Source organism: Mesoplodon densirostris, chromosome 1 (assembly GCF_025265405.1).
Source record: "Mesoplodon densirostris isolate mMesDen1 chromosome 1, mMesDen1 primary haplotype, whole genome shotgun sequence".
Classification (NCBI taxonomy): Eukaryota; Metazoa; Chordata; class Mammalia; order Artiodactyla; family Ziphiidae; genus Mesoplodon; species Mesoplodon densirostris.
The window spans coordinates 224158132-224174514 of NC_082661.1; the positions used below are offsets into that span (position 1 = coordinate 224158132).

Genomic DNA, 16383 nt, shown 5'->3' on the forward strand with positions numbered 1-16383 from the left:
CTCTGGGAGCACAAGTGCAGTTACGCTCACATCCCTGCCTGAGTCTCCTTGACTTCTAACCGCTCCCCCGGGACCTCGGCACCCCTTTCCCCCATCTTCTCAGTTACTTCCTGGAGCCCCTGGGGACGTGGGCTCTGCTGCCTAGCAGTTGAGGGGAGGGGCCATGCCACTGCCCTGCTCCAGTCCTCCGGTCCTGTGAGTTCAGGACCCCTCCCCAGGTTCTGGAGTCTTCCATGACTGCTCTCCGGCGGCTCTTTGGTCTGTGGCAGAGGGAGGTGAGGGCTGTGGCTCTCTGCAGCTGTTTGGCCCTTCGGTCTGAGGCGTAGCACCGCAGGCATCTGGAGTTTCACCAGTCCTTTCATGAAGACCGTCCTTCAGCTTTCAGCCTGGTCTCCACTCAGGTGTGAAACCGGTCCCCTGGCTTGGGCAGGGGTGGGAAAGACCCCAGAACACCCCTCCGTTTTCCTCATTTCCTCTTTCCTCACTCTTTCTTGCCCAGAGGACTTCTTCCTCTTGCAAATAAGAGACACAAAAGCACACCTGCATCTCAGTGTGTGTGGACGGATGCCCACAGGGGCCACAGACCCAAGCTTCTGCCTCTGCAGCTCAGCAGACTTGGCTGGGATGCTTTTATATAATATCATCTGCCCCACATGCCTAGCCAAGGCTGCTAGTACAGTGGGGAGAAAAAACCTTCTAAATAGTTAGACTTTATGAAGAATGATATGGACTGGTTTTGAGGGTGATTTTTAAAAATTTTTTTATTTATTTCTTTTGGCTGCGTTGGGTCTTCGTTGCTGCGTGTGGGCTTTCTCTAGTTACAGCAGGAGGGGGCTACTCTTCGTTGAGGTGCGGTGGCTTCTCTTGTTGTGGAGCACAGGCTCTAGGGCGTGTGGGCTTTGGTAGTTTTGGCATGTGGGCTCAGTAGTTGTGGCTTGCATGCTCTGGAGCGCAGGCTCAGTATAGTTGTGGCGCATGGGCTTAGTTGCTCTCTGGCATGTGGGATCTTCCTGGACCAGGGACTGTGTCCCCTGCATTGGCAGGCAGATTCCCAACCACTGCGCCACCAGGGAAGTCCGAGGGTGATTTTTAAAAAAAATCTCATCATGGCTGATTTTGTGTCGTGTTGTGGAAGAACTTACCCTTTAAATTTTGGGATAATTTAAGGTGTTTTACAAGACTAGATAGAAGATGGGACAATTGTGTTTTGTTTCCAAAAAGGATAAAACTCATAGAAGAAGACAAAGGGGATAATATCCTTGACATTGGGTGTGGAAAATAGAGCAAGCTACTGCTCCTGTTCTCTTTTACTTCATGGAAAACAGGTCCATGGATTTAGCCGAGGAAAAGGAAATGTTTTTTAACATAGCTGTCATTATTCTGACTGTTCACATTTGTAAAGTACCTTTTCACGTAACCTACCATAGGAACTCACAAACTTTAAAAGACGTTAGTATAAAGGCAACCATCAGAAGCAAAATAATGCCAAGGATAGGAAATGGCAGAAAGACAAAACTCAGTTATTTCCCTAAGAATGAGAAAGTTGTGGCTATGGTTTGTGAGGGTATCAATGTCAGGCCCTGGACAAAATATTCCTTAGGTCATTCCAGTGGCCTTTCAGGCCTTAAAGGCAACAGTAAAAAAAAATGAAGAGGAAAGTATTTGGCATTCATATTCTGCATTTCTGGTGTGCCAGGGGTCTGATGATCGCTCTTCTGGCTCTTAGGGAGTTGAGTGGGTGACTTTACCATCGTCATTGATGGCTCAGGGTTAGAAAGGTCCACTCATGCTTCTGACTCTGCACCAGCTGTGGTCTTTATATGAGCGCTGAGTTATGCAGTTAGTTATGAAGCTTTTTACCCAGCTTTAAGAGATGGCTGAATGATCAGCAGGGAGTTTTTTCTAATGTAGTTGAGTCAGAAACTAATAAGGTTGAGTTGACCCATCCACAATTTCCTGTAGATTTACGGAGAATGAGGAAAGAATGATGCTTTGTAATTAGGCTTTCTTCTTCTTCTTTTTTTGAGGTAGAGATTTTTTTTCAGATTTATTGAGGTATAATTGCCAAATAAAATTAGAAGATATTTAAGGTGTACAACATGATGATTTGATAAACGTATAATTTGTGAAAGGATTTCCCCCACTGAGTTAATTAATACATCCCTTACCTTACATATTTACCCTTTACATATTTAGTCTTTTTTTTTTTTTCCGGTGAGGGCACTTAAGTTCTACTCTCTTAGCATATTTCAATTATACAATAAAAAGTGTTATCAACTATAGTCACCATGTTATATACTAGATCCTCAGACCTCATTCATTTAATAACTGAAAGTTTGTACCCTTTTATTAGGCTCTCCCTATTTTGCTCACCCTCAGGCCATGACACCTACCATTCTACTCTCTGTTTCTGTGAGTTCACCTTTTTTTTTTTTTAAAGATTCTACATGTAAGTGGTACCATGCACTATTTGTCTTTCTTTATCTGGCTTATTTCACTTAGCATCAAGGCCCTGCCGGTTCATCTAGTTTGTCGCAAATGGCAGGATTTCCTTCTTTTTAAATGTTGAATAATATTTCATTACATTTATGTATATCACATTTTCTTTATCCATTCATCCACAGTTGAATACTTAGGTTGTTTCCATATCTTGGCTACTGTGAATAACACTGTAATCAAGATGAGAGTACAGATATCTCTTCAAGATGGTGATTTCATTTCCTTTGGTTATATACACAGGAGTGGGATTGCTGGATCATGTGGTAGTTCTAGTTTTCATGTTTTGAGGACCTTCCACACTGTTTTCCATAGTGGTCGCATCAGTTTACACTCCCATCAGTGGTGTATAAGGTTCCCTTTTCTCCAAGTTATTGCCAGCACTTGTTCCTTGTCTTTTTGATAATAGCCATTTTAACAAGTGTGAGGTGATATCTCACTGTGGTTTTGATTTGCATTCCGCTGATGATTAGAGACATTGAGCACCTTTTCAGGTACCTGTTGATCATTTATGTCTTTGGAAAAATGTCTTTTCAGGTTCTCTGCCCATTTTTTAATTGGGTTATTTAGTTTTCTCTGCTGTTGAGTTGTATGTGTTCTTTGTGTATTTTGGGTAGTAACCCCCTATCGAATGTGTGGTTTGCCAATATTTTTTCCCATTCCATAGATTGCCTTTTCATTTTGTTGGCAGTTTCCTTTGCTGTGAAGAAGCTTTTTAGTTTGATGTAGTCCCACTTGTTTATTTTTGTTTTTGTTGCCTTTGCTTTCAGTGCCAAATCCAAAAAATCATTGCCAAGGCCAATGTCAAGAATATTTTCCCCTATGTCTTCTTTTATGAGTTTTATGGTTTCAGGTCTTATGTTCAAATCTTTAATCCATTTAGAGTTGATTTTTGTGTATGGTGTAAGACGGGTACAGTTTCATTCTTTTGCATTTGGCTGTCCAGTGTTCTCAACACCATTTACTGAAGAGACTATCCTTTCCCCATTGTATATTCTTGGCTCCTTTGTAAAAACTAATTGACCACATATGCATGGGTTTATTTCTGGCTGTCTATTCTGTTCCATTAATCTATTTGTCTCTTTTTATGCCAATACTATACTGTTTCAATTACTACAGCTTTGTAATATAATTTGAAATCAGGAAGCGCAATGCCTCTAGCTTTGTTCTTCTCTCTCAAGATTCCTTTAGCTATTCATGTTCTTTTTTTGGTTCCATATGAAATTTAGGAGCTTTTTCTATTTCTGTGGAAAAGGCCACTGGAATTTTGATAGGAATTGCCTTGAATCTGTAGATTGCTTTGAGTATTATGGACATTTAACAATCTTAATGCTTCCAATTTATGAGCATGGAATACTGTTTCATTTATTTGTGTCTTCTTCAATTTCTTTCATCAGTGTTTTGTAGTTTTCAGTTTACAGGTCTTTACCTCCCTGAGTAAATTTATTCCCAAATATTTTATTCATTTTGATGCAATTGTAAATGGGATTGTTTTCTTAATTTATCTTTCTGATAGTTCATCATTGGTGTATACATACACAAATGATTTTGTACGTTGATTTTTAAAATAAATAAATAAATAAATAAATAATTTTTGGCTGCGTTGGGTCTTTGTTGTTGGGTCTTCGTTGCTGCGTGCAGGCTTTCGCTAGTTGTGGTGAGCGGGGGCTTCTCTTCATTGTGGTATGTAGGCTTCTCATTGTGGTGGCTTCTCTTGTTTTGGAGCTCAGGCTCTAGGCACATGGGCTTCAGTAGTTATGGCACATGGGCTCAGTAGTTGTGGCACATGGGCTCAGTAGTTGTGGCTCGTGCGTTCTAGAGCACAGGTTCAGTAGTTGTGGCACACAGGCTTAGTTGCTCCGCGGCATGTGGGATCTTCCTGGGCCAGGGCTCGAACCCATGTTCCCTGCATTGGCAGGCAGATTCTTAACCACTGCGCTACCAGGGAAGTTCTGTGTGTTGATTTTGTATCCTGAAACTTTACTGAACTTATTAGTTCTAACAGTTTTTTGGTGGAATCTTTAGGGGTTTTTTTTTTTTTTTTTTTTTTTTTTTCGGTATGCGGGCCTCTCACTGTTGTGGCCTCTCCTGTTGCGGAGCACAGGCTCCGGACGCGCAGGCTCAGCGGCCATGGCTCACGGGCCCAGCCGCTCCGCGGCATATGGGATCCTCCCAGACCGGGGCACGAACCCGTATCCCCTGCATCGGCAGGCGGACTCTCAACCACTGCGCCACCAGGGAGGCCCTAGGGGTTTTTATATATAATGTCATCTGCAGAGACAGTTTTACTTTTTCCTTTCTGATTTGGTTGCCTTTTATTTCTTTTTCTTGCTTAATTGCCAAGATTTCCAGTACTGTGTTGAATAGGAGTGATGAGAGTAGGCACCCTTGTCTTGTTCCTGAGTTTAGAGGAAAAGTTTTCAGCTTTTTATGGTTGAGTATGATGTTAGCTGTGGGCTTGTCATACATGGCCTTTATTATGTTGAAGTGTGTTCCTTTTATACACAGTTTATTGAGAGTTTTTATCATAAAAGATGTTGAATTTTGTCAGATGCATTCTCTGCATCTATTGAGATGGTCGTGTGATTTTTACCCTTCATTTTGTCAATGTGGTGTATCACATTGATTGATTTGTGTATGTTGAATCATCCTCACTTCCCTGGGATGAATCCCACTCAGTCGTGGTGTATGATCCTTTTAATATATTGTTGAATTCAGTTTGCTAAAATTTTGTTGAGAATTTTTGCATCTATGTTCATCAGGGATATTGACCTATAATTTTCTGTTCTTGTAATGTCCTTGTCTGGCTTTGGTATCACAGTAATGCTGGCCTCACAAAATGAATTTGAAAGTGTTCTCTCCTCTTGTATTTTTTGGAAGGATTTGAGAAGGAATGGTATTAACTGTTGTTTCAGTATTTGGTAGAACTCACCAGATGTGGTCCTGGTCTTTTCTTTGTCAGGATGTTTTTGATTACTGATTCAATCTCCTTACTAGTAATTGGTCAATTCAGATTTTCTATTTCTTCATGTTTCAGACTTTGTAGGTTGTATATTTCTAGGAATTTATCAATTTCTTTTAGGTTGTCTACTTTGTTGGTATATAATTGGTCATAATAATTTCTTATGATCCTTAATATTTGTGTGATCTATTGCAGTGTCTCCTCTTTCATTTCTGATTTTATTTATTTGAGTCTTCTTTTTTTTTCTTCTTGGTCTAGGTAAAGTTTTGTAAATTTTGCTTAACTTTTCAAAAAATCAGTTTTTAGTTTCATTGATCTTTTATCTTTTTAGTCTCTATTTCATATTTTTTCTCTAACCTTTGCTTTTTCCTTTCTTCTACTAAGTTTGGGCTCAGTTTGTTCTCCTTTTTCTAGTTCCTTGAAATGTAAATTTAGGTTGTTTATTTGAGATATTTCTTTTTTTCTTAATGTAGGTGTTTGTCACTATAAACTTCCCTCTAGAACTGCTTTTGCTGTACTCCATAAGTTTTTGTATATTGTGTCTCCATTTTCATTTGTCTCAAGATATTTTTTGATTTCCCTTTTGATATTTTTCTTTGACTCGTGTTCAAGAGCATGTTTTTAAATCTCCACATATATATGAATTTTCCAGTTTTCTTCTTGTAATTAATTTCTAGTTTCATACCATTGTGGTCAGAAAAGATGCTTGATATGATTTCAATATTCTAAGTTTATTTTTTGATCTATCCTATTCCATATGCACTTGAGAAGAAATGTCTGTTTTGCTTTTGTTAACTGGAATGTTCTGAATATGTCTGTTAGGTCTCCTGGTCTAATGTGTAGTTTAAGCCCAATGTTTCCTTATTGGTTTTCCATCTGGATGGTCTATTCATTGTTGAAAGTGGGGTATTGAAGTCTCCTACTCTTATTGTATTGCTGTCTGTTTTCCCTTCAGATCTGTTAATATTTGCTTTATATATTTAGGTGCTCTAATGTTGGGTGCAAAAATATTTACACTTGTCATATCTTCTTGATGAATTGATCCCTTTGTCATTATGTAATGACCATCTCTATCTCTTGTTAAAGTGTTTGGCTTAAAGTCTATTTTATCTGAATCTCTTTTAGGCAGCATATAGTTGGGTCTGATATTTTTTTATCCATTTAGCCACTGTGTGTTTTTTGATTGGAGACTTTAGTTCATTTACATTTAAAGTCATTATTGATAGGTGTGAACTTACTATTGACATCTTGTTAATTGTTTTCTGGCTGTTTTGTAATTCCTGTGTTCCTTTCTTGCTCTCTTCCTTTGTGATATGATGATTTTCTATAGTGCTATGCTTTGATTCCTTTTTCATTATCTTTTATATATCTACTATAGACCTTTTTTTTTTTACTATAGACTTTTGCTTTGTGGTTACCAAGAAGCTTACCTAAAACATCTTATATTTATAACAGTCCATCTTAAGCAGATAGCAGCTTAACTTTGAATGCATTCAAAAGCTCAATATTTTTACAGTCCTTCCCCATTTTATGTTTTTGATGTCACAGATTTATATTTTTCAATATTGTATAGCTATTAATAAATTATTATTGTTTTGTTTTTAATACTCTTGTCTTTTAACCTTTATACTAGAGTTGTAAGTGATTTACCCACCATCACTGCAATATGAGAGAATTCTGAATTAAATTATATATTTACCTTTATTGGTGAGTTTTATGCTTTCATATATTTTCATATTAGTCATTAGCATCCTTTCACTTCAACTTGAGGACCTATATTTTTTACATATGTCAGTATTTTTATTAATTTTTAAATAAAAATTTCAAAGGTTACTTTCCATTTACAGTTGTTACAAGATATTGGCTCTATGCCCCATGTTGTACAATACATCCTCGAGCCTGTCTTACACCCAGTAGTTTGTACTTCCCACACCCCCACTCCTCTAGTGCCCCCTCCCACACTGGTAATCACTAGTTTGCTCTCTATATCTCTGAGACAGCTTCTTTTTTGTTATATTCACTAGTTTGTTGTAAATTTTTAGATTCCACATGTAAGTGATATCATACAGTATTTGTTTTTCTCTGAAGACCTCGCTTTAACATTTCTTATATCAAGTCTGGTGGTGATGAACTCCTTCAGATATTGTTTCTAAAATTCTTTATCTCTTCAATTTTGAAGGACAACTTTGCAGGGTAGGGTATTCTTCGTTGGCAGTTTTTTCTTTCAGCACTTTGAGTATATCTTCCCACTCCCTTCTGGCTTGCAAAGCTTAAAATTGCTTCTTTGTTTGCTATGGTCCTGTGAGACTTGTGAATGCAAGCCTCATGGGCTATCAGAGCTAGGTGATTTGGAGGCCGGTCCCTCAGAGAGAAGCTGCAAAAGCTGGGGTGCCAGATGTGTGTACAGACTCCTTCCAGACAGATGCTGGCAATCTGGTTTTATCAGTGGAGCAAATTGAAGGAAGTAGGCAAGAGAAGTGCCCATGAGCTCCCCTGGGCTCCAGAGAGGATCTCAGCTAGCCCTTGTATATGTGCTAAACTAGAAACTGGGTCTCCAGGCATCAGCTTGTAAAGTATGGAGTCAAACCCTTTCTAGAGAAAGACTGGAGACAGGAATTTTTGCCTGCTCCCTCTGCACTGAGCCCTGGAGGCTTAGCTGTACTGAGTGTTCATGTGCTCTGTTAAGAATTGCTTCTTTGTTTGCTATAGTCCTGTGGGTCTCATGGATGCAAGCCCCATTGGCTTGCAGAACTAGGTGTTTTGGGGACCCAGCCCTCAGGTGGAAGTCTTAAAAGTTGGGGTGCTAGATATGCAGTCTAAACCCTTTGCTCCTCAGGGAGAAGCTGGGGGTTGAGGATTTTCTCCTGAATGTATGGTGCTATGCTAGGGGTGGTGTTTATGATGAGAGTGTGTCTCAGCCTCTCCTACTTATTTCAGTGTGGCTACCATTTCTTTTCTTTTTTTTTTTTTTTGGCCATGCCACACGGCTTGCAGGATCTCAATTCCCTGATCAGAGGTTGAACCTGGGTCACGACAGTGAAAGTCTGGAATCCTAACCATTAGGCCACCAGTGAACTGCCAGTGTGGCTATTTTCTTATTCGCCTGATGTGTAGGAGTCATTCAGCTGGTTTCTGGATTTCTTTCCAAGGGAATTGCTCTGTGTGTATCTGTACATTCAGTGCATCTGTGGGAGGAGGGAAGTTTAAGAGCCTCCCATTTCACCATCTTGGTCACAAAAGAAAAGAAAACAAAACAAAACACTTTTTTTTTTTCATTAAGAAAGAAAAGAGAAAAAAAAAAGCAAAAAAAAGAAGGAAGAATCATTCATGGTGACCTGGGTTAGAAGACTCAGCCTTCAAGAACCAGAATCAACTGTTTCTGGGTCAATTGCCTCATAACCTTACATACTTAAGCTTTACAGCTTAAGGAAGGATGTAGGATCATTTCTAATCCTGTAGACTGTGACTCTTCCACCAGGATCAACTCAAGACCTCATTATGAATTACATTAAAGTTTTTTTTCTGGTTGTGATATTGTCAGGAGAGAGCTCAGCCAACCTAACCAAGATCACTTGGGGGTGTAGCACAGGAAGGAAGATGAATATAGTTCATCTTTTTTCCTTTTGCTAGGTGCAGATGAATTAATTATAGTTCCCAGAGAAGCATTCCCTTTTGCTTAAAATAGTGTCAAATTTTCCATCCAAGTCTTCTATGAATAGAAGCTATTTGACTTGACATTAGGACAGAGCTTTGGAATCTGGAGATGACACAGACTACCTCTGTTTCTCTGCAAGGCATCCATCAGCTTGGGTTCTCAGTCTTTAGTTTTTTTTTCCTCCATAAAATGGGAATGAAATACACTCATTCATTTATTTCAGGAGGCTTTAGGGGAATTATTTAAAAACCATTTTTAATGTGCTGAGTAACTCAAATGGAAGGCAATAGATGCAAGGGAATTCTGGGGAAGAAATCCATTTAATGTGAATTGAGTTATTTTCTGGGTTATTTAGGTAAGATACAGAATGATCTTTAGGCTCAGAATCAGGACCATCTCCAGGCCTGTCTTTTGGAAAAGAGCTACACTTCATTTCTATTGCTGGCAACTTACATGTAGGAGAGTGATTCTTAGCCCTGCTCTGAGGTTTAAAAAATGTTTGAGTCCCACCTTGAAAGACTAATTTTACCTGTAAGGACATTTATGCTCTTTAGGTTAATTCTTATAATTATTTTTGTAAAAAGAGGGCAGACATTTACCTATAGATGAAAACTCACTGCTTTGGTGTATAGTCTTTTTTCATAAAATAACCCACGTCTTTATTTTCTTCCTGCAGACAAAACTGTGTGGAGTTTTACCCAGTATTTATGATTACATTGTGGATGGCTGGATGGTATTTCAACTAAGGTAAGTTTAATGATGACTATGGTCCTTACAACTATTAAACAGCAGATACGCAACCAGACATCTACTGATCCTGGAAGTTGTTTTAAACACAATAAGGACTGTCTGTTTGCATCCAAGAACACTGTGCTGCAGATAGGCTAACTTTGGCGTCATTGCAATTTAATTCAGTGATTTTTAAAAAACTTGGAACAAACTGTACGTGGGGGAATCCAGAATGAATATGACATGCGATTTTGTCTTCAAATCTAATATGCTAAATTCTAATTTATTTGCAGGAACAGAACACAGAATTAACAGTTCACCCTAATACTTATAGCTAATATTTATTGAATACTTACTTTGTGCCAGGTACAGTTTTTAAGTGTCATGCATGTATTATCTCATATGTAGGATTTACCTTCCTCTGTAGCAGGGTCTGTAATTCATTCCTGCTTTACAGGTGAGGAAACTGAAGTACAGAGAGGTTAAGTCGTTTGTCCAACTTAACATTCCCCAATGTAGGAGAAAAGTAGCTTTCGAGTGCAGAGCAGGGTTTATAGGTATTTGACCCAACAACCCGTGTACTTTTTGTTAAGAGTTTCCAAGGATGTAGTGCTGCTACTCCTGTATGTAGAAGTTCTATAAACACCTGCTTTCCATTTGAATGGGGCATCCTTGGCGAGCTGAGGGCTGTACCCAAACTCTGCCTGCCCCTTTCACGGGAGCTCAGACTAGCATCAGCTACCTTATTTGGAGAAATTCAATCCCTTTTTCTTTCTGATAACTCTCGTGGCCTCATTTGGGTTTGACACTTGATTGCTACGATTTAAATAACCCCCAATCTAGCTGGTTTTTAAAGGCAACCCTATCACCTCCCCTCCTGTCATTTTTACTGTCAACTGAGAAATTTCAGCTAAAATGTCCTCTAGAGAATGACTTAACTTTTTTCGAACTTATATTTTTATCCCTTAAGGGCGAGAATGAAGGCGGCAGGTCCTTGTCAGGTGAGACCACATTCACAACTAATAACAGAAGTGCCTTTTGATAATGGGGCTCGGCCTCTGCCATTTGAACCCTTGGATTTCACTGTGATGGGCTGCATGAGGCTGACCGCCTCTTTTCTTCCTGCAGACAGAACTGTGTGGAGTTTTACCCAGTATTTATGATTACATTGTGGATGGCTGGATGGTATTTCAACCAAGGTAAGTTTAATGACGACTACGGTCCTTACAACTATTAAACAGCAGGTATGCAACCAGACATCTACTGATCCTGGAAGTTGTTTTAAACAAACTAAGTGCTGTCTGTTTGCATCCAAGAACACTGTGCTGCAGATAGGCTAACTGGCGTCAAAGGATATCTTGGGTATCTTGTTGTAATTTGTACTCTTTCTCATCCATAGTAGGTTGCCTATTAACTGCCTTGAACAGTTCTCATTGGATTTGTGGGAGTAATGGATTAGATAGGGAGTTTCTAAACCGCAGCGTGCTCAGAATCTCTCCCCTTCCTCAGAGGCCAGGTGGCCCTTCCACCCTTTCTCCTCCTGCTCTCATCCTTCGGGGCCCAGCACAGGCGTCACCCCCTCAGAGGGGCCTTCCGTGACCCTTCCTAAAGGCGGCCTCCTCCAGTTCCTGGTGGCCCATCCTCCTTCATTTCCTTCACAGCACGTTCAAGTCTATCTTTCTTCTTGTTTTCCCCTTTGTTGTCTGTCTTTGATGATAAACTCCATAAGGGCAGGGAGCTTGTATCTTTTTCACAGCTAACTCCAATCCTTAGAATAATACCTGCTATATAGTAGAAGCCAAAAAAAATGTTTATGACCTAATAAAATAATGAATTTCATTTTATCCAGCATATCAGAGTCCCACAGACAGACTTCTCATGTTTCTAAGAGGGCTCTGGCAATTTACATGTGTGAAGTGTTGAGGAAGACAGAGGGTCCCTAGTGTAGGGAAGATATTGAGAGTTTTCATTGGACTGGATGGCAGAACATAACCCACACTTTACATTTCTTTTAGGTAAAATTTGTATTTAGTGAAATGCACAAATCTTAAGTGTACCATCCGATGAGTTTTGACAAGTGTATACACCTGTGTCACTCAAATCCCTATCAAGATATGGAACATGACAACCACTCAGAAAGTTTCCTCAGGTCCTTCCCAGTCCCTTTCAGAGGCAGACAATGCTCTGATTTTTAAAAATCATAGTTTAGTTTTGTCCATTCTAGAACTTTCTATAATTGGAACCATAGTATGTACTCTTGTATCATGCTTCATTCACTCAGCAAAATATTTTTGAGGTTCACCATGCTGTTTGTTGCAAGTTGTCTGTTTCTTTTCATCGCCAGTGGGCCTCCATTGTATGGTTATCACAGTTTGGTTATCCATTCTCCTGTGGATAGATTTCAGGCTGTTTTCAGTGTTTGGCTATGAGTAAAACTGCAATGACCATCCTGTACAAGTCTTTTTATGGACATGTGCTTTCATTTCTCTTGGGTAAATACACAGGAAAGGAAGGAATTGCTGGGCCAAAAAGTAACGTTTAGTTTTAGAAGACACTACCAGAACTTTTCCCAAAGTGGCTGTACCATTTTGCATTCCCACCACTAACGTATGAGATTCCAACACCCCCAGTATTTTATGCTTCAGTCTTTTTAAAGGTTCACCATTCTGGTGGGTGTGCAAGTGATGTCATCTCATCGCGGTTTTAAATTGCAGTTTTGCTGATATTGAATGATGTTGAAAAAGTTTTCATGTGCGTATCAGTACATTTGTTTATCTTGCTGTGTGAATTTTCTATTCAAATATTTGGCCCATTAAAAACATTAAGTTGTTTTTCTTTCATTATTGAATTGCCAGAGTTCTGCACACAAGTCTTTTGTCAGATACACGTTCTGTGAGTGTTGTCAATTTTCACACCGCATTTTGAGAGGCTGCCATCATGTTCTTGTCTTTTTTTTTTTCTCTATAGTTTTTTGATACTTGTCTAAGTCTGGTGTACATATATGTCCATCACCAGTATTTCTGGGGATACTCAAAAGCTGCTAAACGAAAAGGTAAGGAACACCCAAGAATTGTGTATTGAGACAAAAAGTAGCAGGATGGAGTGTATATTAGCTTCCTGTTCCTGAGAGTAATACAGCACTGATGGCTATGACGGCAGAAGTGATCTACGTTGCCTGAGGCCGAGTCTCACCAGGCCCTCCACAATTAGGTGTGAGCCAGGAAATTGCAAGGATAAAACTGTACACTAAGTGTGCACTCTTTTGACCACCACACTTTAAATCCTTGCAAACCTTTTGCACTATCTCCAAATTTACCAAGGAAATAATCCCTTTCAGCTTTGATAATCCTTTGAATGTCCAAAAGGAGCCACTTGACCTCTGTGGCTAGGCATCCTCTTTAATTTATCTGATGAATCAAAATTTTCAAATGGCAAAAACATGGAAGTTCTGGGCGGTGTCCACAATGAGAGTTCTGCCCCAGGCTCCCCAGCTTCATCCCTGTAGCCCAGTTTATTTATCACCTCTCTCTCTCTCACACATCCGCCCGCAGGATCACTGGTTTCCGGTTGAGTCTGGGGGTTTTGGCCTTGTTGACTGTCCTAAGCACCGTGGGGATTGCAAGCAGCTTTCTGGATGAATACCTGGACTTCAGTGTTGCCAAGAAACTGAGGCACTTCTAACGTTCCCCCTCCCTTTGCTCAAAGGCTTGCAGAAGATGTTTCCACTCTAAAGGTTAGATGGTGCCACTTGTTCAATTAAAAGAAGTAGGTCTCCTTTTTTTTGAAATGGCTTTGTAGAAACATCCCCTTTAGATCTTCCTGTTAGTTTAACAACTGTAGTTTGCTCTGAGGGGGAGGATCCGTAGCATCAGTGGAAGTGGGTTGAGCCCAGGTTTTAGAAGCACATGCCGAAGTCATGACTGCTGGTATAGGGAGAAAGCAGCCTGGCCTGTCTGTGTCTAGGGCTTTCCGTGGACCACTGCCATCACTCACCTCTAAGACTGCTTCTCTCTTGATGGAAAGTTCCAGATAGATGCTGATAAGGCAGCTGAGCCCACTTCATTAGTTGCAGGAATGCAGCAGTTGGTGAGGGAAGTCAGGCAAACACATCAAGTAGCCAGAGAAGGGAGTCATCAACTAACAGCACAAAACACATCTGGCTGTGAAAATGGACTTTGTAACGAACAAAGGAAAAAGAAAAAAAAAAGGTCTGTCATTTTCAAGAAACCATCCAGAGAAGTGTGCTCGGGGGATATCTTGGCCCTGGGCAGGGGAAGGAGGGTCATGGTCGTGGCTGGAGAGCCTAGGCTGGGTTCCACTGCACTTCCCATGCCACGCGGCGCTGGGGGCCTGCTGCTGTTGGACCCTGACGTGCAGTCACTGTCTGGCACGAGGCAAATGACCCTCTTCACTTTCTTCATCTGTAAAATGGGAATGAGTCTTCAGGGGCCTTAGGAGAATGGAATTATGAGCACATATAACTTTTTAGTATCAGGAAAAGAGCTCTCTAATTTTTCTAAAGAAAGTGGGACAGCCTTGAATCTGGTGTAGGCATCTCCAAGAAACTTTTTATTGGGCCTTTTTTTGGTGTGTGGGTACAAAGGCAGTTACAGAGGCTATGAATAATAGAGAAAAATAAAGGCATTAAAACACTAGCGTTTCCAAAATAGTAGGGGGGAAGACACGACAACCTCTTGCATCCCAAATAGCTGGGCTAAATACCCCAGAGTACACTGAGAATGACCAGTCTGGGAATGGGGTATCTGGATATCAGCCCAGTTCCCCCACTAACTGGCTCTTTGACTCTGGATAAGGCAGCTCACCATAGAGGTTGTGCAGCAAAAGAAGTGAAGACTCCAGGGCCAGTCAACACTAATCCTGTTCTACCACTCACTGGCTATGCTACCACAGCCGTGTAGCTCTCTGCCTCCGTTTTTTGTTTGTTTTTTTTTTGCCGTACGCGGGCCTCTCACTGTTGTGGCCTCTCCCATTGCAGAGCACAGGCTCCGGACACGCAGGCTCAGCGGCCATGGCTCACAGACCCAGCTGCTCCGCGGCACGTGGGATCTTACCGGACCGGGGCACGAACCCATGTCCCCTGCATCGGCAGGCGGACTCTCAACCACTGCGCCACCAGGGAAGCCCTCTGCCTCAGTTTTTTTCTCAGGTAAAATGGGGCTAATATTTTAAAATGCTATGATTCTAAGGTCTTTTTACTTTTTAGTATTTCAGTCAGTTATAGTGACTCGTATTGTGACATTTTAATTGTTTTACACATTGAAGACAATAAAGGAAGAGAAAGTGCAATTTTTTTTTCATGGAGAACTTAAATTTAATGTGTCCCACCATGGGGTAAAGTGCAAATTTTTTTTTTTTTTTTTTTTTTTTTTTTGCTGTACGCGGGCCTCTCACTGCTGTGGCCTCTCCCGTTGCGGAGCACAGGCTCCGGACATGCAGGCTCAGCGGCCATGGCTCACGGGCCCAGCCGCTCCGTGGCATGTGGGATCTTCCGGGATCGGGGCACGAACCCGTGTCCCCTGCATCGGCAGGCAGACTCTCAACCACTGCGCCACCAGGGAAGCCCTAAAGTGCAAATTGTTGACCATAAAGCATAATTACTGCAAACTCATTATCCTTTGGAAGTGGGAAAAACCCCACAACTTTCCAAATCTTACACTTGAGAATTTTTAAACAATTTCTATCTTGCATTTAAATTGGAACTATTTAAAGATGTAAACTATAAACACACACACAAAGACACACACACAGAGTTTGGTTAGACAACATATGGAAAAAAGATGGTCCCACCCGCATTTCAAAGCTTTTTATCTTTAAAAATATCTGAACTATAGAATTTATTTCCTTTGTTCCAATTCTATTGTCACCAAGGCAACCTCTTGACAATTTTAATTCCTGTAATTTGGTTACATGGAGCAAACCTGTTGGCCAGGGAGATGTGAGTTTCTGATCTGACATACCTATTTTTTACATATTAGTAAATTGACTGATTTTATTTTTAGAAATCAGATTCCTTGCCTCAAAAAGTCAATGTTATAAACAAAGGGATGGAGAAGAACTTTTCTGCATTAAAAGATACCCTTAAGAGGCATAAAACCCAAATGGCAACGTGGGATCCTTGATCAAATCCTGGTTAGAAAAAAACAGCTATGGGAGACATTTGGGACAATTTGAATAAGGAGTGAGAATTAGACATCAGGGAATTCATTGTGTTAGGTGTGATAATGATGTTGTGTCTAGGAAAGAAAATGCCCTAATTCTTTGGCGAGGTATGCTGGGAGGTTGAGGGGTAAAGTGACTGTGCATGTATAGCTTACTTTGAAATGGTTCCACAAAATATGTATGTGAAGCATATATGGTGAAGAGTTAACACGTATCAAATCAGGTTGGTAAGTGTATAGTTATTCATTGTACTATTCTTTTTTTCTGATGGCTTGAAAATGATTGTCATACAAGTTTAAATATCTGAAGCAAAGTTAAAAGCTAAAGTCAGGTTCTCAGTAGCTCTGAAGAGTTTTATGTT

The 16383-nt window shown here is 40.3% G+C and overlaps 1 protein-coding gene across 2 annotated transcripts in view; it reads left to right on the plus strand.

Moving 5' to 3' along the window:
* The window catches only part of MGST2 (microsomal glutathione S-transferase 2), a 40567-nt gene that overhangs the window by 17402 nt on the left and 6782 nt on the right, over positions 1-16383 (plus strand). The window contains exons 3-6 of one of the 2 annotated variants that reach the window (XM_060115639.1): positions 10971-11041; positions 12811-12887; positions 13389-13575; positions 14839-15009. In XM_060115639.1, coding sequence (XP_059971622.1) covers positions 10971-11041; positions 12811-12887; positions 13389-13523 — 283 coding nt within the window. In that variant the 3' untranslated portion in view covers positions 13524-13575; positions 14839-15009. Of the gene's footprint in view, positions 1-10784; positions 11042-12809; positions 12895-13388; positions 13576-14838; positions 15010-16383 lie in introns of those variants that run through there. The other variant, XR_009534068.1, reaches the window with a different exon arrangement.